Source organism: Apteryx rowi, unplaced genomic scaffold, assembly GCF_003343035.1.
Source record: "Apteryx rowi isolate R43461 unplaced genomic scaffold, aptRow1 scaffold_2, whole genome shotgun sequence".
Classification (NCBI taxonomy): Eukaryota; Metazoa; Chordata; class Aves; order Apterygiformes; family Apterygidae; genus Apteryx; species Apteryx rowi.
The window spans coordinates 323,049-345,262 of record NW_020448307.1 but is presented as its reverse complement, the minus strand read 5'-3'; the positions used below and the strand labels follow the sequence as shown (position 1 = coordinate 345,262).

The following is a 22,214-nucleotide window of genomic DNA, read 5'->3' as shown; positions in this document are numbered from 1 at the left end:
GCTCTTGGGGCTCACAGGGCTCTTGGGGCTCACGGGGGCTCGTGGGGTTTGGGGCGGTTGCGGGGTTCGGGGGCTTGTGGGGCTCACAGGGACTTGTGGGGTTTTGGGGGCTCACAGGGTTCGGGGGGTTTGCAGGGTTCAGGGGGTTCACAGGGCTCATGGGGCTCACGGGGGCTCGCGGGACTCGTAGAGTTCGGGGGCCTGCGGGGCTCGTGGGGCTCATAGGAGCTCACAGGGGTCTCACAGGGCTTGTGGGGCTCATGGGGCTTTCGGGGCTTGCAGGGCTCATGGGGGTCTCACGGGATCACAGGGGCTCGTGGGACTCGCRGGGCTGACAGCTATCGCTTGATATTCAGACGACTCTTTCCAAAACAGCCTGTTACACCAAAGTGCCGGTTTGCCGTACTGATGTATATGGGCCTCCCTCAGTCACCAGTAACATTATTTATGTTTTTGGGCACGTTCCTCTGTCAGCTGAGCAGCAGCCAAGGCCCAGACACACTCAGAGGAGCCAAGCTGACTTTGCAGGAATTGGCTCCCTTCTGGTAATTTCCAGCATTGTACGGCAGCTGATCTTGGCCTTTCACCTCAGAGGAACAGAGAGGCGGTGGCAGGCGGAGGGCCATGCCAGAAATTCACAATATTCAGTGTCTAGCCTTTCATTCTTGTTTTTCTTTCTGGAGTTACTCAGCCTCTTTCAGGAGGATAGGAGGGGTGGGAAGGGAGCGTCTCTGTCTCCACAGCTGTTATCACAACACTCATTAGACTCCARGAATGTCACATTATTTAAAAGAAATCGGCTGTTGGCGTTAGCTGAGATTTGACCCCCTCCTTTGCCACTCTCACAAGCTCAAGCATGAGAGTCACGTCCTGAGTGAGGACATTTCCTTCCTCGATGTCAGATCAATACAAAATGGTTTTACGCTGGTTTTCCTGTGGGCCTGGAGGCAGCAGATTTTTGTAACTGTGCATGAAAGGCACATAATGGTGGCATAATTTTGTTAGCATGATAGATGCACGTCTGGTTTCGTAGCTCATGTGCTGCCAYGGTCTGTAGGTTCAGCCGGAGGCACAAGGAGAAGCAGCAGGGCAGCGGTAGTGGCAGGATAACTCTGCTCCCTCCAACCCCATCTGCTTCCTACAGGGAATTTTCCAAAAAAGGTTTGATAAAAATAAATTCCTTTATTACATGCATGATAGGTAACAATGATGAGATTAGTTGAAGTTATCTTGTCTCACGCAAAATTAGAACTGCCTTCTCTTGCTCTGCAGGCCTTATTTACTAGGATTTCCTGCTCTGAGAGACTGTCCAGATAAACAGAATTGCTTTGCTGATTCATTCTTGTGGCAATGTCAGGACAGCGTCCAGCACTGCATTTAGTGTGCCTCAGGAAAAGTCAGGCTAAGGACAGACACAGAAGAAACAGTGAAAGAGCCAGACGACAGGAAAAATCTGCTTGTTCTACCTACGTTCAGACGAAGAGGTTAGAGGTGGGTGGGATTTTTTTATGCCCCAAGACATGTCACGCTCATGAAAAATGAGCAACTGAGGAGCCTGCTGTCTTCGTCAACCAGGGAAGACCAGCAGCGGCTGTTTCCATCACCATGCTCCATATTCTAGACTTTCAGATGCAGCAGTCTAGAAGGTCAGAAAGGACCTTTGCGATCCTCCAGGCTGTTGTACATATCGAGGGGTTCTGCATTTGATTCTGCATGACCGTATCTTTCAGAAAAAACATCTGACCTTGATTTACACTTTTAGTGCTTGGGAATATGTGACAGGCATAGTAAGTTCCTAAAACAGAACCCTACCATTGCTGTTAAAAATGGACATCCCATATCACCTATAAATGTACTCAACTTCAAGTTCTAGCAATAGAGCACTCATACGCCTCCACCCTCAAGCTTCAGGGGTCTCCTACTATCAAGTACATGCAACTGTATTGGCACTTACAGGTAGTGATCAAGTTCTGCTTAACCTTCTCTTTGTTATTACAATTATATTGTTGTCCTCAAGAATAAACTATAAAGCATGTTTTCCAGTCCTTATACTGTAATTGTGGCTGGAACGGTGGCAGTTTTGTCATCCACTGGGACACAGGCAGCTAGAATTGAAGACAGTGTGGCAATAGTATAACAGTCTTAAATGCAGCCATAATGTGCTCCCATTTGGTACATCTCTGCTTCCTCATCCAAGGATTGGCATTTGTCTTAGCCGCAATGTCATRCTGGGTGCTCGTGTTCAGCTGGTTTTAAAGTCACTATTTCCCAGAACAGAGTTTCCAGTACCAGTAGGCATGTCTTTGTTCCTGGACGTATGACTTTATGTGCGTCTCGGACATGCCATTTCACTTTATTGGCCCCAACTTTCCATGGTATGGCAGACGTGCTGCCCTACCCACCCGTAGGTAAGCAAGACAATACAGAGCCTGTTACTTCTGTATTGGGCTGGATGTGCTGTACTGGAAGAGGTAAATTAATGGACAAGACTGGAAGGACAAACTAGAAAAGATGGGAACAGGATGCTTGTCTAACACAAAAACAATGAGAAACTAATGTATACTCTATTCTTCTCTGTTTCCTTTATAGCGGGTATGGGGGAAAGATTTCACCATAGGCACAGATGTCATCTGACAGATTGCTAAACAGTACCATGGTGGCTTTAGTGAAGTTCCTTACCAAAGCCAAACCACTGCAGAGTTATAAAGAACAGCGATTTGACTCTGTCAAAATCTGTTCAGTATTTCATGTCAAAGCCACAAGGGAAGGTGGGTTCATAGCATGTTCATTTCTATTGCAAAATGCTGTTGCATTGTTAGAGGGTGTAACTTCTAGCAACACATGCAGCCCTATTTTAGTGTGCTTTTGGAGCCTTCCATGCTAATGAGTTTCATGGAGAGCGCTACTGTGATGAGCAGTTGGAATATATTTATAAATGTCTGTGCTAGGCTATTCCAAGAATATTTCTGAAATAGAGTGATGCTTTTTATTCCCAGATTTGTTTAGTGTTGAGCAAAATCTGGGGAAAATTCCAACATTTCAACATATGTTTTTTCTCCTGAAATGAGCTGATAGTTGAAATGTTAACAAATAATAATTGTGGAACAGGAGACCGCTCCATCCTCCTCCTTCTCCTTGTCCCTTATGGAGGGACTACCTCTTCCTTAATGCAGAAGGACTCTCATGACGCTGCAGGCATCACAATCAGACCAAGTCACTGAATTACGCGTTTGTAGGAGACAAAGGGTGCCAGAGTTATAGCTCTCACAAGACAGCTGAAGTAATGATCCTAATAGATTCAGAAGTACAGATCAGTCCGGGTCAGTTCAAAACCCAAAATATTTCAAAATGGGTAAAGGCTACATAGTTATCTGGACCCACCAGAAGCAGTGAGGAGGAACACCTGGCAGGTTCTACAGCTGGTCACCTTGTGTCAGGATAGAAGTAGTTCAAGACCAGCCCAGAAATGCAGCTCCAGACCTGCAGGAGCGACCAAGTGAAACTGCAGACACCTTCTGCAGGTAGCAGGCCGGTGGGCAGTTTCAGGACCACAGTCAGGAAGGGTGAGACTGTAGCCGCTGCAGCAGCTGTCTGGCTTGGTGCGCAGTGGGCCCCTAGGGCCTGGATTAGATGAATTTATGCAAGGAAAAACACATTCTGGATCAGTTCAAAACCACAAATATCCTGCCAGGCTTGTGCAGAACCCAGTTCAGCAAGAGTGGTCCGTCGGTTCCTCAGGGTTCACGTCCTGTCTCCTTCCCACTCCTCCAAGCCGGTCTCTTTCCGCCTGTTCTGCTCGTTCCCTGCCGCTGRGATGCCACCGTCCGGGGCCTGCCCCCATCGGCACAGTCCTGCTCAGCCGTTCCCGCGCGAGGACTCTGCCTTTGCCTTCCCCGTGACAGCAAATACTGACTTGCCTCGAGCAGCAGTCTGCCTGCTGCGGCTCCCCTCCTTCCCAGCGCGTCCTAGGGATCATCGACTACTTCTCGCTGCTGCTGCTTTTGTTCCTGGACAGAAGTCTGGGGACTAGGCTGAGATTTTTCTGGTTTCACGGTGTCGCACTTGATCTAATAAATCCTTCCAGGCCTAAAGCAGGCTTTTCCTCACCCTCCCCTCCCATAGCCTTGTTTGTAGCGTCAGGAGAGCACAAAACAAAAGCAAACAGCATATCTAGAGATGATCAGTGATTACATGCCCATAATCACTAAATAGATATCAACAGAATAGAATTATCATGGATTTAAAGGTACTGGGCATAGACACGTACACGTACTTGGAGGAAGCAAGTGGTGAAAGGTGTTTGGCCAGGCCGGTGAAGCAGGCAGGGCTGGTGCAGCCGGTGGTGCCCGCTTTCTGTCGTGGCACCGCATCCCCTGGTACTGTTGACCTCAGCAAGCGTCTTAGCTGTGCAGACGCTGCAGGACCCCAGTCTGCTCGGCTGTCAGTCCAGCAAATAAGTGCARTCGCCAGCATTTTGGAGGAAAAGTGTGTTCTCTGAACTGGAGTGAGTGATGTCGTGCAGGGACTAGGATCTGTGCTTGCAGCAAGCAGGCCTGCTCGTTAATTCAGACGAGAAATGACTGTGCTGGGAAAGGGTTGCTATCTGAGGATGCGCAAAGCCAGGCTCTGCTAACCTGGCATCAGCTCCACGATACGCCAAGAGAGATGAACGCGCTGCGTGGCGGCGGCGGCGGCGTGTTTGAAAGCGCAGGAGCAGCGGCGGCAGCCTGCCCACCTCGGGTCAGCGCTGCGCCCCGGCCCAGGCGCCGCTCGCAGCAGCAGCGCGAAGCCTCCCCGCCCAGGAGGAGCAGCGCTCGCCCCTGCACGCCTCAGCGCTCCACGTCCTCCCTGCCAAGTCTCGGCCTCGGCGGGATGGACGTCGCCCGGCACATGAGCTGCCAGGGCGCACAGGGCAGGGGCAGCGGCAGCCCAGCGCCACCAGCGGAGAGGAACCGCTCCCCAACCGCCGAGTCCCCGCGAGCCAACAGCATTTTCCCTCCTCTGTCACAGAAGGAATTYGAGTTTCCCAGGAAACCCTCGTAGCGGGAGGGAAGAGGAATCTTGCGCGTGGCGCRGCTGCAGGGGAGCGCTGCGCAGGGAGCATGCTGGGGACCTCACCTCTGCGCTAGCRTGCAGGACACGGCAAGGTCGCCTGGCTGAGCAGGAGCGCGGCACAGGAGTCGGGYGCTGAGCGGCCAAAAGCCTAAGGCAAAACCCCTGCCAGCTTGCCTGGGCGTCAGCTTCGTTTCTGGGCTTCCAGCACCGCTGCCGTCGCACGGGTCAATTTTCTTGGGTTGCCTGCGTGTGCCTCCTCGGACAGGACGAGGGGCCGCAGAGGCACAAGCGTCCAAGCTGCTTGCGGGGCAGCACACGGACGAGCGTTTTTATGCACAGATCACAGTTGCTGTTTTYGGAGCGGCAGGAAATTCCATTTCTCTCCGCAGTGGTCGCTTGCAGATGTTCGTGGCACAGCGGGGAGGTCTGAAGGCAGCCCCGCAGCAGTGCAGAGGAGAGGCGTCACCGCGCCGCGTGGCCAGAATGCCTGAAACGCGCCACGGGAATCCCGGCCGCTGCCCTGCGCCGGCACCAGGCCACTAAACGGCCAAAGCTGCCGTAGTCCTGCCTCCCGTCACCGCAGCGGTGCAAGGCGCGCGGCACACGGAGCGAGGGATCCGGTCCCGCCACRGTGCGGCAGCTGACGAGGGCTCAGCGCCGCCATGGTGGGCGCTGAGCGAGGAAGGAGCTGCAAAGGTCAGAGCAAGTTTGAAAGCATTTCTCTCTTTCCAGACCACACAAGGGAATCGTATCCTAACAGCTCAGGCTTTGCCTTCCATCTGTTTGAAAGCAGAGGGGGGAGCAATCATGAGAGGGATGTTTATGCTTGTTGGCCAGAAAGCGAACCCGAGTCCTGGCTGAATTCTCCATTTGCTGAAGGCAGACACTGCAGGAGAGAGGCACCCCAACAAAAAGGTACCTTTTGTACATGTTACTGTAAACTGAAGCAGTGTCTTTGGAGGTTTTGTGCATCAGAAAGAACAGAAAAAGAGGCCAAATGCAAAGATCCTTTTGTTAGATCCGCAGACATGTCCCCCTCCGATCAGCTGAAAGTCCTCCAGAAGTTTTCCAAGGCATGTTTTTTCAGGTAAGCAGCCAGCTCTGAGGACTCATTATAAGTTACAGTTGCTTTCAGCTTTACTATACTTATTTAACTCTAACCAGGTAAGTAATGGCCAAAACACATTATGAAAATAATTTGCACTAACACAATTAGCACATTTCACGTGACAGCTGCAGAGTGTCAGGAGACCACCGAGTGCCCCAGGCCTAAGCCCATGGCAGCAGCGTGGACAAACCTCGCAGGCGCCTTCTCCCGCYGCGTGGGGCTCCTGCTTGCCCACGGCTCCACAGCCTCGGCCACCGGCACGGGTGGAGCGCACGGACGGCGGTGCTGGGGGCAGGCCGCCCACGTGGCAGCCGTCCCTGCTGCGTGGGACCTGCTCCATCCTGCTGCCCAGAGCAGAGCCGCTCGGAGCAGGGCGAGCGCCGTGCTGGTGCCCCGCAGTGCAGCCAAGACCCGCGTTCCCAGGGCCGCCCATCCGGCACTTTCACTGCAGCTTCTCTGGAGACTCTTTAGAACCATAAAAGGGATCTGGGAAAGATAAATACTAGGCACTTTAAGTGGGGTTTGCATTTCTGTTGGAGAGCCATTTGCTGTTTTGTGGTTTGCTTTGGTTTCCCTCTCCGGGGTATCGGACGCCAGTGCTGCACAGGCAGCATAACGGCAAGGGTGCGACAGGATCAGGGTCTTGGGGCCTCGTCCCGCGGCGGCTGCAGCCGGGTGCCACAGCCTCGGGCATGGCGTGGTGGAAGCATCTCAGATGGACAGACAGCTGTCTGTCGCAGCAGGCTCTTTGCCCGGGAGCCGGCCGGCCGAGCAGACGCGCTGCCTTCAGCGGCCGCTCTTGCAGTCCAGCACAGGGAGCAAAGAAGAAGTGCCAGGTCCGGCCTCACCGGATCGTGGCGCCGCTCTTCCCCACCGCCGTTGCGAAACGGGCTCCGAGCAGGACCCTCAGCAGCCCGAGTCTGTTTTCCTTGCAGCAGGGCCAAGACCAAAGGGGACGTGGACGTTTCACTTAGGGACTAACTTGAAAAGGTCATGCAAGTTCTGAAACTTGCCAGTCACAATTTTATTTCCATTTCTACTGCTTACTACTGTTTGCTGTCAAAAGTAGCCGATACAATAGCAATGGTTTCATCTTGCTGCACTGCACTYGGGTAGGTGGGTTGGTTTTATCACAGTCTTATTTTAACACGGCTGGGGTAAATCTGGAGTAACTGGAACGCAGCTCGCTGGAGATGCATTTCTGAAAAATTGGTGCAGATGAAGTCAGAATCAGACTTGCTATGTATTATAMAGAAGCTAAAACACTTACTGGTTTTTCACGGTTTTGGCAAACAAAAGATGCCTGACTCCACCGGTCAAGTGTAGCAAMTGGGGCTCCGAGATGCGGTGGGAAGAGACAGGCAAGACACGAATGAGCTCAGGGCATTGAGGAAACTCCTTGAGGGTTACACCCTGCATTGCAGGGCAGAAAGGGGCAAGTTTTACAGAGCATAAAGCAAGCAAAGCAGCAAAGACAAGAGCCTCTCAGCAGATCGGGCCCCAGCAAGCCACACCTCTGTCGCACCTCGTTATGTTAGTACTTGTGTTCAGTCGGTATTCGCTGTCCCACATGATCTCCTCTTGGAATTAGTGCCAAATTAGCCTACAGCCATTAAAGGACTAGTGGGCTATATCTTCAACAGCGACGTTAAAATAGATATAAATAGACAAYGTCCCTCTATGCTGCTTGCTAAGGATGTCCTAGAGAAAAGCGTTCTCAGCCTACGTCCCCGTGCCCGGTCCGTGACATTCCCGCTGCRGAAGGCAGTGCGAGGGGTTTGCAGGGAGGACGCTCCCTCGGCCCGCTGYGCGTACGAACGCCAGCGCGCAGCGTGCACAGCAGGAGCCGGGCCGCTGAGGTGCCAGCAGTTTTGGAAGGGCAGCCTGGAGGGGTGGGTATCCCCCGGCCTTACAGGATCCCTCTGCTGCACAGACACGAGCAGCATCAACATTTCCTCTTTCTATTGCGTGTCCATGCGCTCCTTCCTCCAGTCCAAGGGGGCTTTTCCTAGATTCTTGCTTGGTTATGTCATCTCAGCTGCTTTTACTTCTAAACCACTGACTGTGAGTGTAACACCAACTGCAGAGCGCAGGGAAAGAATGAAAATTAAACCGACTGATCGCACCGCGGGCTTGTTCCTGCTCAGCAGTGGATTGTGCACCACAGAAATACCATTGTGCTGAGCGTCATCACTCTGAATTTTACTAAGCTTGAAAAAATAAAAAGGGACGATAGAGACATGGATGAATAGACAGAGAAACGGACATGCTGGAAAGGGTGTAACCCCACGTCCAAGTTGCAGTGTTTGGATATGGGCCCTTAGTAGAGCATGGGCAAGGTGTGTGTTTCAGATGGATGTGAATTTTCAAAACAGAGCGAGGCGTTTCAGATTGGAGGATTTTAAAAGGCAGCATATTAGCCATTTCCCTATGAAAGCATATTTATGTCGTCTCTCCGTTCATGACAAACTTTGAAAGTTTGAGTTTGAAATCAGTCTGCACCCCAGAAGTGCCAATGCCTTAACTACAATGTCATTTTCTTGCATCTCGTAAAACATACACTCTTTCAGGAATTTCAGATCTGCAATTGCAAAGTTTGTAAATTTCAAACTGAAAATTTATTTTAGTTTCAAATTTATTGCTTCAGAGTTAAAAGCTCCAGTACTTTAAATGTGCGAATGCTTTGAGAGAATTCCTGGCAGTTCATTGTTTCAGAGTGGTCTTCCTGCTTAGCTGTGTCCTTCGTACTGTCCCGCTATTTCTGAAGCGTACGTTCTCACAGGGAAGCGAGGATGYGTGCGTGTGCCAAACACACCCGTGTGCAGGTGCTCCAACGCGCACGCGTGCAGTATCCGTGGCTCTGCTCTTACAGGTTTGGGCCAGGTGACTATCGTCATTCCTTCGCTCAGCACTCAGGCCAATGCACTAAAGCCCACGCAAAGGACGCCACGGTGAGCCCTCAAGCTTCAGTGCGCTCTGCCGAGCAGGTAAAAATAGAGACTTGCCTTTCTTGCCCAGCGAGAACGCACGAGAGTTTCACAGCCCGCAGCCGTTAAGCAGCTGCAGCTGTACCGGCTGGTTCAGCAGGGGCTCAAGGAGGCAYTTCCCAGAGCCGGTCACTTTAACACTCCCCATCTTGCACGCAAAGGAATCCAAACTATCCAACTTGCACAGGTTGTTGTCTTTTTGATATAAAGGGATGACTGCAGCCAGTGTTACCTGCCAGAATGCTCATGTAGGATTTGCTCAGGTTTCACTCATAAATATCTCTTTTAGGTACCTAACGAAAAGAGTCTGATTTTCTTGTGTGCTCAGCGCTTCCAAATCTGCCAATTTCCCTTTTGCTCTTTCAGTGTATGCTCTTCATTAATCCTGAAAGCCATCCAGTTGTACTTCATTTGTGCCTGGACAGGAGTTCAGATCCCTAACTTGCAGCTGCTGCTGAAAAATGCTGTTTATTGGCAGCCAGGGCACTGGAAGGGCAGCGGATTCCCCCCCGGGGGGGGGGGGGGCTGCTCTCGGATCCCCTCCATCCCTCTCCAGGAGGCGACATGCATTATGTTTCCCCAGGACCGCGCAAAGCAGAAGAATAATCTTGTTTCGTGAAGTGTGTTTTGTGTCAGGTTAGCATTACTGAACGTCTGGGATTGCTGAAAACAGACAAGGAGTGCGCAAACAAAAGACATCCAGAAGCATCTGCCGGCGTGTGGGACACCTTCGCGGGACATCTTTGTGGGACGCCTTCGTGGGACCCCGTTACACCTCTGTGACCCAGGAGCGACAACGCTCGCTTGAGCAGTTTGTGCTGGTGCCCACGAGGGTGAAATGCCATCTTTTAATGACTCATTCTGCCCACCCATGGACACCCAGCACCAGCGCAGCACTCAGCTGGCGTGCAGCGTCCAGCTCGGGCAGCCTGAGGAGAGCTTAATCACCAGGTAATAGTCTCGTTCTGGGCAAYGCTCGTGTTTCCTGTAAGCCTGTTCGTAAGGGGTCCCTGCTGGCATGGTTACGTCCTGTCTGAGCTTGTGCTGCAAATTTCCCTTACTCTGCTCCCTGTCTCCCTCTTTTCCACCATCCTTGTCCTTCCTCCCGCGGAGCCCTGCTGGGGGCTCTCGCGGCTCCTGGCACCTGAGGAGCCAGAGCCAGAGCCAGTGCCGGAGCAGCCACAGTGCTCTGCAGGCAGTGGGGTGCATTGCCGCTACGAGCACATCGGGTCTCAGAGGTTGCATCGCCGCTACAAGTACATCAGGTCTCAGAGGTTGCAATGCCGCTACAAGCATGCTGGGTCTCAGAGGTTGCATCGCTGCTACGAGCACATCGGGTCTCAGAGGCTGGCAGGACGGTTTGTGGCAGTTGCTCTAGCAACGGGGAAATGCTTACCAGGGAGCGGAGGAAAGTCAGCCATGTCTCTGGACTTAATAATACGATTTCATGTAAGACATCCAACAAGAATGCAATAACTCAGCAACTCTGCTTTATGGGTCTAAAAGAAATCAGATGAAGCTCTGCGATTTTTTTAACCATCCGGATTCTTTCTGCAAGTCACCTTGCTTCATGAGTGCTCGTTCTCCCCGAGTGCCCTGCGGTCAGCATCTAACGAACATGCATATTTGTGTGACTGTTTGGTTTGGAGAGCTCTTCATTCACAGAGCAAACACGACCCCGTGGGCACCCGGGGAGCAAGATTCACTCACCGAGGTCCCAGCAAAGAGCTTCTGATGCAGCTTGTCAGGAGGCCGCTGCGGGGTGCAGCACCTTCACCCCCGTGGTCAGGTAACAACGCCTTTACGTTACTGCATTAACGGAGGAGTGCAACTGCCGGTTCTTGGTTCCTCTATATGATAGAATATTTTAAATGCAAACTGAATGTTGTACTATTTATAGTTTTCTTAACAAACCACAAATTAATTCCATTTGTGAAATTCCCCTTTTTGAAAGTGGTTCATTTCCTTTCCAATGTTATTAGACTTAATTTTGCTGTGGAATCATAGTAATTATTATTATTTTTACTGCTGTGGTTGTTGCTGCGGGGCGGCAGAGCCTTCTCGGGGGGAAACGTCTTGCAGAGTTGCTGTAGAAGCCATGGCAGGAATCCAGAACCGGCACGTTTCGTGCAGTTAGCACTCTGCTAGTATTTCAGGTGAAAAAGTCCCGTGATGCCAAGCGGCCCTTCCGCAGTGGCCGCGGTGCCACCCTCGCGTGGTGACAGCAGTCCTGCACCATGCCGGCAGARCAGCGCCGCAGGGCAGCAGCAGCAAGCGCCTCCTCCGCTCCCAGCCCGGCGGCTCCCAACGCCCCAGGTGGGAGACGCGCCGGGATCCTGCTGCTCTGGCTGCGGAGGGGAGCGGGCCTCCAGCTGGTAAACTGCCTCCGGTTTCTAACGGACCACAGCTAGTTTACATCCATTCTGCCTTCTGTCAGCTTTGTCCCTGAGCCAAGAAAAGGCCCTCTCCCCTCAGCAGTGCTTATCTACCTCGATATATCTATTTATACTGCACAATACACAGATATTTACAGTGCTGTTCTCTGCCTTCACAACATTGGTTTTGCTAAACAAAGCAAGCCAAGCTTGTTCCACAAGTCCTGTAGTGGATTTATATGCATAATTCCCTTTGATTCTAAATCAGTGCATTTTAATATTGAATGCCCTTCAGTTTGTTATAATCAAAGAAAAGGAGAACATTTGGCTCAAGTTCTTTGCTTCATTCATTATTCGAAGATTATTGTATAAGGGGGTTGGATACAAACAATTTTGGACCCTACAACAGTAGAGATTTAAATCTAGATCACAATTTTTGTGTCTTGGGCCCATTTAATGTGTTTTACTGTCTTAACAACACTTTAAAGACACCAGTTGCAGTGGATCAGAGGGAAGACATTAATTGTTCTTAAAAAATAAACAAGACATTAAGGTATTGGGCTATTCTGTTGCAATAAAATATTCTTTAGGCTAGATTTGTTGGGTATTTGAGTGTAAAAAGATGGGATKGGTGTAAATACATGACCAACACTTTGCACTTTCAAAATGTGCTTTCCGTTTCCCCTCTAGACGTCCCTTGGCAAGTTCCTCCCATTAGGTCTTTTTGTAGAGCACACARCTCCCAAGGTTGTGTTCTCTTTCGCCGCCAGGATTACAGTCTTCCCAAGAAGAGCTTAATAATATTTTGTCTCTCTGACAACCAACGCAATAGCAGCACTGCTGTTTGCTGCTGCCCCAGCTCACAGCAGGAAGATTCTTCTCGGCAAAGTGAAAACCTCCGCAGCAGTGGGACGAGCCCGGTCTGTTCTCCTGAGCAAGGGGAGGTGTGACACCCCACCAGCGTGAGGGAGGTATCAGCAAACTTCCCTGGCAAGGCGGCACCTCAGTTGTCTGCGAGATGTCTTCACTGCAGCAGTTCAGTGCCTCTGAGCAGCTCTGGCAAAAAGCGGTGTTTCAGAGCCCTGGGGAGAACAGTTGCTTTAGCAAGAACATCCTGGCTAGTGTGGGTCTCCTATCTGACAGATGTTTTATTTCAACAGCCAAATCCATGGAAGGAGGAAGCTGTCCTTTCATACCTTCGGTGGCTTTAGGCTTCTTCCGGAGAGGAGCAAGGTGCTGGCACTGGTGTAAGGCCACCTGCAGACCTGCTGCAAGGCCATGCATTCCTTACAATGGAAACCTCTAGTCAGGTGGAAGAAGCTTAAGCAGTGAGTCCAGGTCCCCATACACCAGAAAGAAATAGGCAAAAAGCTGATGGTCTGGAACAGGGATGCTGTAAAAGTAGGAAAGAGGTAGGAGACGGCTGGTGCTAGAAGGGGCCCTGGTGTGGACTGCTGTATGTGCTGGGTTCATAGCGCTTCTTCTAGCTTGAGCTTTGACTGCTTCTCTTTTTCTCCATGTTCCTGCTGCCAAAGCTGGAGAACAAAACTGTCTGGGACTTTTTTCCCTTTCTGAGTTGTCTTGTCTGACTTTGCAGATCAGGGCTTAATTACAGCAAGGGTTTGCTCTGAGGAAGGCAAAAGAYGGACTTTGCCCCAGCATCCCTTGGAAAGGGTGAAGGAGGCATTTCCTGCTTCTCCTGAATGCTTGGATGGGTGTGAAGATACAAGGTAATGCTTCAAAAGCTCATAAAAGACTTCAGCAACACAGTTCATCAGTTTCCTCTGGTGGTTAAATACTCATGAAAAATCATAAATCTTATTTCCCAAATGGGCACTCTGGGAGATCTCAAGAGTCCAAGGGTTAAATGTAATGAAAGTTAATTTAGTTTTCTGCTCTGTTGTTCTTTTATCTCCCAAAGAAGATCAGTTTGAATTAATCTGGTAGAAAATGATTCAATATATATTTTAAGCAGAAGTTTTATTTTCCTGGTGTATTTGGTACTTTTGAGTAATACAATGCAAAGCAAGAACAAAAGCCTGAATTTCAGACTCATTCTCTTTTTTCCTGACAGACCTGGTTCATATTTTCAAGAGCTTTGTTTAGCCAGTTGGGTATCTCTACTTCTCCTCTGCTTATGATACAGCCCATAACAATAACATTATTCTCTAATATAGAAGTCACACTCTGATCAGCTCTAAAGTTTATTTTAAACTGGAGAACTTGCATAGATTTGCCTAGGGGGAAGATGTCTAAAGCCTTTCAGAGAGCATTACCTGCAGTGAAAATTAACTTTTAGTGCTTGGGAATTACAATGGAAAATATTATTGGTACCTAAGGATGGTGAAGTCTGGCCAAAAAACAGACATTTCTGTTTTTCATCACTGTTGTTACTGGTTTAGGTAGAGTATTTTTTGAATTTGATTGGCTACTACTAAACATTCTTCCAAAACTGTTTGCTTGAATTTTATGGAAACTTGCTTTTCAGCTCTATTTGTGCCAGCTTGCATTTATTTTCTCACAAATTCCTTTTGAATTTAATGGCTGAAATGTCTGCAAAAATAGACATTTTTGCAAGATACAGTCATAGAAGAATAGAAATACCTGAGTTGGGAGTGTTCAACTCAGAGTCCAGGACGTATGCTCATCCATTAAGGGAGGAGAAAAGACATTACCAGATGAAAACATCCACTTAAAACAGGTATAATTCAGATGAATGATTGCTTGTATGAATCTTTCTGAAGACACTGAAACAGAAATTATACGTCAAAACAAAATGTTCTATTATTTTATATTAAAAATGCATCTAATAGAGCAATGCTGCCTTGCAGATGTGCCAYCAGCAGGCGTAACCGTGCAGTTGGCACAAGTGCACCAGGCTGCTCCGCTGCAGGTCCCGGCTCCCTGCAGCGGTGCGAATCCAAAGGCAGCAAATCCAGTGAAGGCATCACGGCTCCATGGGTTTGGATGAGCTGGAGGGCTCCAGCAGGGGCTCAGGTGAGGGCGCCCGAGACCCTTGGGAGAGCAACGCCGGGGAGACACCATGCCAGGACCCCGGGCTCCTCACCCACGTGGACCGCAGCTCCCAGCGGTGAAACGTGCTGGGGTCAAGCGGCGGAGGGGATAGTTGCGCTATGGCTTTTACCTGCTTTATTTATACAGCAGGCCCTGCTTTTTAACAAGTGAGGTTTGTGCGCAGGCTATCAGCCCGCAGGTGCTGTGGCTGTGCTCATGCAGCGTCTCAGCAGCATTAACGGAGCCCGACCCTCGTCCACGCGAGGAGAGGTGTCCAGAGGCAAGYGCCAGCGCTGGAGAGCGTTAGGTGACCGAGTACGCTGAGTAAAGAGATTACGAGGTCCTTTTTTTCAAAAATTGGAGCAAGTGTCTACATCTTAATAAGGCCCCCCCCCAACAAATACAGATACAGCCTTCTCCCCCAACACCTGGGAAAAAAAGGGATTTTTTTGTTTTTGTTTGTTTGTTTTTGGTGGGCAGGCCTATCAAAAAGCCAATAAATTCAGATTTGGGCCCATCCTGGAAAAATTGAACTGCCTTCCCTTATCAACTAATTACCTCAGGATGCCCACTGAAGGACAGACTGATGCAAAGCCTTTTTTTTTTTTTACAGAATTATGACCCAGGAATATGCTATATTATGGCCCAGCCTCTCCAGTCTTCCTCTCCATGGGTTGAAAGCATGTCAGAGGGAGCAAGCGGGCAAGGAAGATGTGCCTCAATGGTCTGAACTGCTCAGCTTCAACGTGACACCCATAAACAGATTCCAGACAGACACTGAATATCTCTGTGAATGTAAAGTGAGATTTTTTTTTAAAAAGGTTGCTGTTTTATTTTTTATACAAACTAAAACACCAGAGGTCATTGAATCCTATATTAAATACATAAATTAAAAAATAACCATTCATAAAACTTTACATACAATAAGGATTCTCTTCTACACGTTAATACATATAGTACAGATACATGTCCAGTGTTTATCAAAGGGTCATTCTGCCAAGTCATTTACAATTCTCTTCTGGAATACACACCAAAAAATTTGGGAACAACAACAACAACAAAATATATATATGTATGTATGTATATTTACACACACACACACATATATATATGTATATATAAATAAAAAACACACAGGTGCTGATGTGAGGAAGGACAGGGAAAAAACAAGGAAGCCTTTGGGCCACCAGCAAGTGTGTGGCTGTATTTGCAGCTGCCCAGCGGGGCGGGAAGCTGGCCTGGTCGGTCCCCAGGGGATGCCATGGAAGTGACTGCTCCGGTGGTTCAGAGGATCTTCCCACTGAGGCTGGGCGCTGCAAATACAGCACGTGTACAAAAAGAAGAAAAACCTTAGTGCTGCGTCCCCAAGGCATGTCAATAAGAGCAGATGGGGCTTATAATACTGCAAGAAGGCCTTTTTTTCCTTTTGCTAAGCCTACTGCCTAAATTCATCTCCCCTAACTAGGCCTTCATCTGAAGTACTTAAATTAGGAGGTCTGACCCACTGACCAAGTCTCCTTGGTCAGTGGAGAAAAAGTGGCAAGTCCAATTTTGTTCAAGCCGACCTGCTCCATGTACGTGCCTCATCTACTGCTTCGACGGTACCAGCAGCCTGGAGCACCGTGCTCCTGCTGCAGTCTAGGGCAGAGGGAGTGGAGGAAGCCAGGGCTATGCTGCAGTCCTCAAAAGCTGGGACAAATTGATCTTTCTTGCTGGTTGGTTTTGGGGAGGGGAGGCTGGCTGCRGTGGCTAATTTGAGGGAGGATTCTCAATACTTTGCATCACTGAATGTCAGGAACAACAGAAAGCCCTGGATAAACAGCTTCCGGACAGGGAACAGTTAAAAAAGAAGCCCAAAAACCAGAACCAAAACCTAGATGCCCATGAGATGTAAAACTAAACTAATGAGGAGTGTACCAGTCGGGGCGGCTAAGCAATTCTAGGTTCAGTTCCTCATACCTAGATTGGAAGTACACTTTCATACACTATAGCAGTGATTTACTATATACAATAGGGATATATATATATGTATATATATATATACACCCACAAACATCAAACTCATTTTGATCTAGCTGACAGTAGAAGGTTTGTATTAGTCACATCAGCAAGTGTGTTTTAGGCATGGCTTGTGTTATGCTGCAGGGAGAGTAAAGCAGATGCTGTTGAGATCTCCAGAGGAAATCCAGCAGTCTTTAAAAGTTTGTAGACCATTTACAAGTCACACCAAGGTAAGCTGTGAATTGTCTGCCACCCTTGGAGCCCTTGGAAATGGAGCACCTGCATGCATAGGTAGGACTATGTGTATATATAAGAGTAAAGGAGGAGAAATAGGGCAAAAAAGAGAAATGAGAGGAAGATGTGCTCAGCACAGTTCAGAGGGCCTAACTGATGAAGTCTGCCACAAAACCAGTCAGGTGTGTCCTGAAATTAGACACTTTTATCTATGCCATGAACCTTCTCTATGATTGCCTGGAACAGATATTACTTTTTTGCAGAAGTTGCTTAGTGATCTGAACATGTTACAGGTATGTGGGGAGACTCGCAAAGGGCCTGACTGCAAAGCTTCAGGGCTGAACTGCTAGCAGCACCCTTGGAAAGCACCTGTGGTAGGTCTGGGCCAACCTTATGCACAGAGTGGGGAGGGAGAGAATTTGAACGAAGAGCATGCAGTGGGCTTGCATTCATTTAACATAACTCACAGCTGGTGCAGAAGGCAATAAACCCCTTGGTAAAACAGACTGCTTCTAGAAGTTGCAGTCATTTTGTAATTTAAATTAATTTTAAGGAGAGAAAAAAAACATTTCCTAATAGCTTCTAAACTTCAATGCAAGGCTCAGCACAACCTCCTGGCATGCAAGAAATGGGGATGTCAGAGCWCTGTGGAGAAACAGAGCCCAGCACTGCAATCCACTTGGGTGACTCGACATTAATGATTAAAAGCTATTCTGGCCAAAAAATACCTGTGAGGGAGAGGAACCCCTATATTAGACGAACTTCATCCCTGCTATGGTCCAGGAACTGCCTTTGACCTGCTGAGTCATTGTGGCAAGTTACTTTACTGCTTGTGCCTCAGTTGCTTCATCTGTAAAAATAAACAAGCAAACAGAAGAGATTCTGTAAAGCGCTCTTAAAGCTTCTGATATGCAAGGTCTGTGTGCATAAGCTGTTGGTACCTGTGAGCCCTGTCCTGAAGGTTTAAGTAATGCACAGGCTGTACTCTGGCCCTTAGTTTTCTATCCTCCAATAAAGTCCATTTCAATCCCAGACAAAATTAAGGCCCCATTGTGCAAGACACAGCTCAAACAACAGGAACCTGAAGTTTAAACAGACAAGACTCCATTTCCAGGGAAATGAAAACAGAGACGCAGATGAGTGCAACATCTTGCCTAGCTCATACAGCACATTGGGAAGAAAAGGGAAGCTGAATGCAGCTGGTTTGCTCCCAGCAGATGTAGGAACTTCTTTTCTCAGGTTTGTTGCAGGTGTTGACACTCCTTGAGGTTTGTTTCTTCCTGACTGTGATCAGGCTGCAGCTGTGACGGCGCTCTGCTTCCTTGCGTCAGACTGAGTCCCAGGCTAGAGACGTGAGCAATGCTTTGAAATGCAAACTACTTCTGGTTACTCTTAATGGTGGAAAAGTCTAAACAGAGTAGTGATACATATTCACGCTTGAGGATGAATTTCACACAGTTTTCCCCCATTTTTGGTTTAAGTGTCATTGGTTAGTAAGCCAGCTAACAAAATCAGTTTGACAAGCCAAACCAAAACATTTAGAAGCGTTCCTATGTTCAGTAGCGTCCAAGTTGAGACAAAATATTTGGAAGCTGATGCTTTGTGGATCAGATCATATGGGCACTGGGGTTAGGTTTTGTTTTTTTTCCTCTTGCCCTCCAACACATTTTTTTCTTTCTCAGAAGCCACTCTGCAGGCCCAGTCCAGTGATCCTCAGTAGATTATTCAAACAGTGAAACCAAGTGTGGTCATTATTACCTCTACAGCAGTCTTTAAAGAGTATGGAAAGTGTCTGACAATGGACAGGCTGGTCTTCATGGAGGGTGTGCGAAGAGAGATAAGGCTACAGCTCTGTCAAAATCCTCCTTATGCCAGACACCTGCTTCTTCCCTTCCTTTGACACGTGGAGTGGTGCTCCAGTACGGTCTCAAACACAAATCACGGTGCCCAGTCCTGCCTGTCACGCCATAAACCAGAATGCATTTTTTTTGTCTTTTTTCCCCCCACGTTGCAGCTGTCATTGTTCCTGAGTGTAAAACCAAAAGAGAGAAAGAGTCCCTGTAGTAAGAAAGCCAGACTATTGAAACTGAGCATTTTATGGTCAGTACCTCCTCACAGTCCATAAAGTGTTTCTCCTGCTCTGTCCTGTTATTTTTGATCTGTTCGTGGGAGGACAGTGTTACATTTAAAATGATCGCCCTGCACAGCAGGGATAGATTTTTCTGTTGTAACTTTGGTTCCATGCCCAAGACACACTTTGACTTGATCAGCTGAAAGTGGTTCCTCGCTGTTCCCTTTAAGTTTTTCCTAAGTGATGTACGTTCACCGTTTATTTTTCTTCCCCATTTTTTAATTTTGACATATAGAATTTCATTAAATGCAGCATATATCATAGCGTTAGACAGGAACTGTCAATTAACAAATCTTGAGTGATGGCTTTAAAATATAAGGTGGTTGCAGTCTTGGCTACAGGTGGTTCATTTGTGGTTTTTTTTTTTAAATAGGTGTAAACAATGTTCTCTTCATCGGGGGGGGAGCTGGAAGCATTTGCCTTTCTAAGGACTTATCTGTGTGGTCTGGCACTCTAAAAATAAAAGAAGAAGAACATCTATATCAGATAATTGATAAGTTCCTCTACCTGCCTATCCAGCTGACAGGATGAAGTCTATCAATCAGACAACTGAAGAGATCTGTTCTTATACATATCAGCTAACTGGACAGACTGTTCCTGTTTGGCTGTGTGAAAGGCATTTGTGAAAATTCTGGGTATTTTGGCAAGGAATTAGTTATGAATTTAAACACAAACCAGGCCTCTCCATTTGAACACTGCAAGATACATCCCTCTGGTCCATGAAATTTCCCACCGGTATTTGCAGATGAATATTTATGCATTGGCCCATGGAAAACTGTCAGTTTCAAGAAGCTGCCTAAAATTCACCCGTGACAGGAGACATGACAGCAGGTGACATGCTTGTGGTTTCAGGCCAACCCCAGAACTTTCATCAATGCAACAATGAGGCAAGCGCAGGCTGGTCCCCTTCTGAGGAAGCCTTTCCTGTGTATAGAAAAGAATTTTAGGTTTGGGGGTTTGAAATCTGGAAAAAAATATGGCATATTTTTTCTCTGCTCTCTCACCATTCAAGTCTACATGATAAATTTTACTGAGTGCAAAATACATGCAAACCAGATTTCCCTATGTGATCACAGATAAGTGTTTWCATGAACATGGATACACACAAGTACAGAAAAAAACCCTCAAATAGGAAAATCCCATATAAACAGGAACTAGAGAGTTCTGGTATGGATGCTAAATTTTTTTGTATATGGTTTCATTCACCCACTCTTTCCTTGTTTCAAATGCTTGTCCTTCCTTATCTGAAAATCATAGCAGCGAGTGCTGTACCAACCCTGTGAGAGAAAGAAGCCAGAAAGCATCATCTGTGATTGCATCATGGCTTGCCCTCAGCTAAATAAAAGGTTGGGAAAGGATAAATTGCAACAAGGGATGAACAAAAACAAAGACTTTTTGTCATCAAATGGTTCCCTAGATGCATTTCAAAGATGCACTGTGTTTATTTTGTTTCATCAAGKGAACTATTTGAAGTCTCTCATGATAAGGCTAGCAAAGTAAACTGGCGTCCAGAGGAACTAAAGCAATTTTTCAAAAATCTCCCTGATGATATACACCGTCAGTAGTTCTAAGAAGCAGAAATGTTGATGGCACACTCCCCATGCCATGCTCATCYCTGCCGTGTTACTTCAAATGTCAAAGTCACCTAGGGATGCAGTTGGATTTTAAAGAGATTGGGAAACAAAACAAACTTGTTTAGTTATTCCCTCTGATTCTGTGTATTCCAGCCTCAGAAAAATACGACTTTGCTAAAATTTCTCTCAATCTTGCCAATGCCATTCCCAACCTGCTTCTGTCTTGAGCCTTCCCCTCGGGACTTGAGAGAGAAGGATCTCATGGAGCTCAATGGAGTGAGTGAAGCCTGGGACCAGACAGAGGAAGAGCAGCTAACAGCTGCCTATGTTATCATATTGCTTTTGAGGAATTGATAGGCAGATTACAATATTTGGTGTTTTRCACTGGTAGAGTGATGTGCCTTGGTAAAACATTCTGCAGACATGAGGCTTGCTGTGATGCTGTGTCTGCTGCAGCTATCTTAACAGTGCAAGTGAGTTCACAGCAATGCAGGTCCTCTGGAAAAGCACTAAGTTCATATTCCCCCTTAAGGTTTTTCCATTCTCACAGTCGATTTGCCACTCTCTACATCACTACATCTGCATCACTGGCATGGCTATTTCCTCTGCCTTTCAGCCTACAGAAATCCATCTTCTTGTTTCCTACCTGACATAGCAAAATATGCAAGCAGAGGTTGAAAACAGCAAAAGAATGAGCCCCTAAATGATGAGAAGGGCTTCATTCATCTGCTGGGTGATCCTAAAAATGGCAGAACGCACCAGCAGGGTCTCCAGGCCTGTAAACTACACTTCACTGCGCTCTGATGCTTTTCATCCTCTCTGTGGGAGTAGAGACACAAGGGTCTTGTGAACTAGACCCTCCTAGGCTTCCTGGGCCAACCTCTGCAGAGCAACAGTAAATCCCATGAGTGAAATTCTTCTCATAATGGTGCTGTAGATAGAGCAGCTTTCCTCGTCTCCATGAAGTTACACCAAAGGGATTTACACCTGCTAAACCTCAGGTGTTGTTTAAAACAAGCAGAAAACTTGGTGAAGGAGATGTGTGTGGGGAAGGTGAGTGAAGTCCTGTCTCAGTGACACGGTCCTAATGACCCCAGCAATGAAATCGGCCTCAATGCTGCTCTGTTTCCATTGGAGCTATTATAGTCCAGCCAGTCCTAGAGTGGACAGAAAAATGATTTAGTTTCCTTTGACTATTAGTCCTGCTGAATGAATGCACAAATGAGGAGTCAACCTAATGCATCGAATGAGCTGAAAGCTTGTGCTAGAGATGTGACCCAGCAGCCACCTGCAGGTGGAAGAATCACTGCATGCAAATAATAATCATCTGCTTGATGCTTAGGAGGAACGYAGAGTTCTGACATAAACCCCTCATCAGCTTTCTCCAACCAGACAAAACCTGCCTTCAAAATAGGCCAAAAGGGCATAAATGAAATCAGCAAAGTGGAGTTTTTGGKTTTTTTTTTTATGTTCTTGATTTTTCTCCTTGTATATGTCTGTTTTTCTCCCTCCTGCTTTGAGCAGAGGGAAGGGATGGCTCCTTTGCAAGAAAGGATTCAGTCTGCCTTTGAATACATTGCTGAAATAATTACAAGGTTGTTAAGACAGCAATATGAAAGTCACTGTGGAATCGATGCACACAAATACCCACTGAAGATTTTTTTTTCTTGGCATGCAGACACTTAAATGTTTCAGGGCACTTTAGGTATTTTCACAGGCTCCAAGACAAAGAAT

General features: G+C 47.8%; 1 protein-coding gene across 2 annotated transcripts in view; it reads right to left on the bottom strand.

Moving 5' to 3' along the window:
* Window positions 1-15,371: 15,371 nt before the first annotated feature.
* The window catches only part of JAKMIP2 (janus kinase and microtubule interacting protein 2), a 36,848-nt gene continuing 30,005 nt past the window's right edge, over window positions 15,372-22,214 (bottom strand). The window contains exon 20 of one of the 2 annotated variants that reach the window (XM_026063504.1): window positions 15,372-15,853. In XM_026063504.1, the coding sequence (XP_025919289.1) occupies window positions 15,542-15,853 (312 nt within the window). In that variant the 3' untranslated portion in view covers window positions 15,372-15,541. Of the gene's footprint in view, window positions 19,360-22,214 lie in introns of both variants that reach the window. The other variant, XM_026063505.1, reaches the window with a different exon arrangement.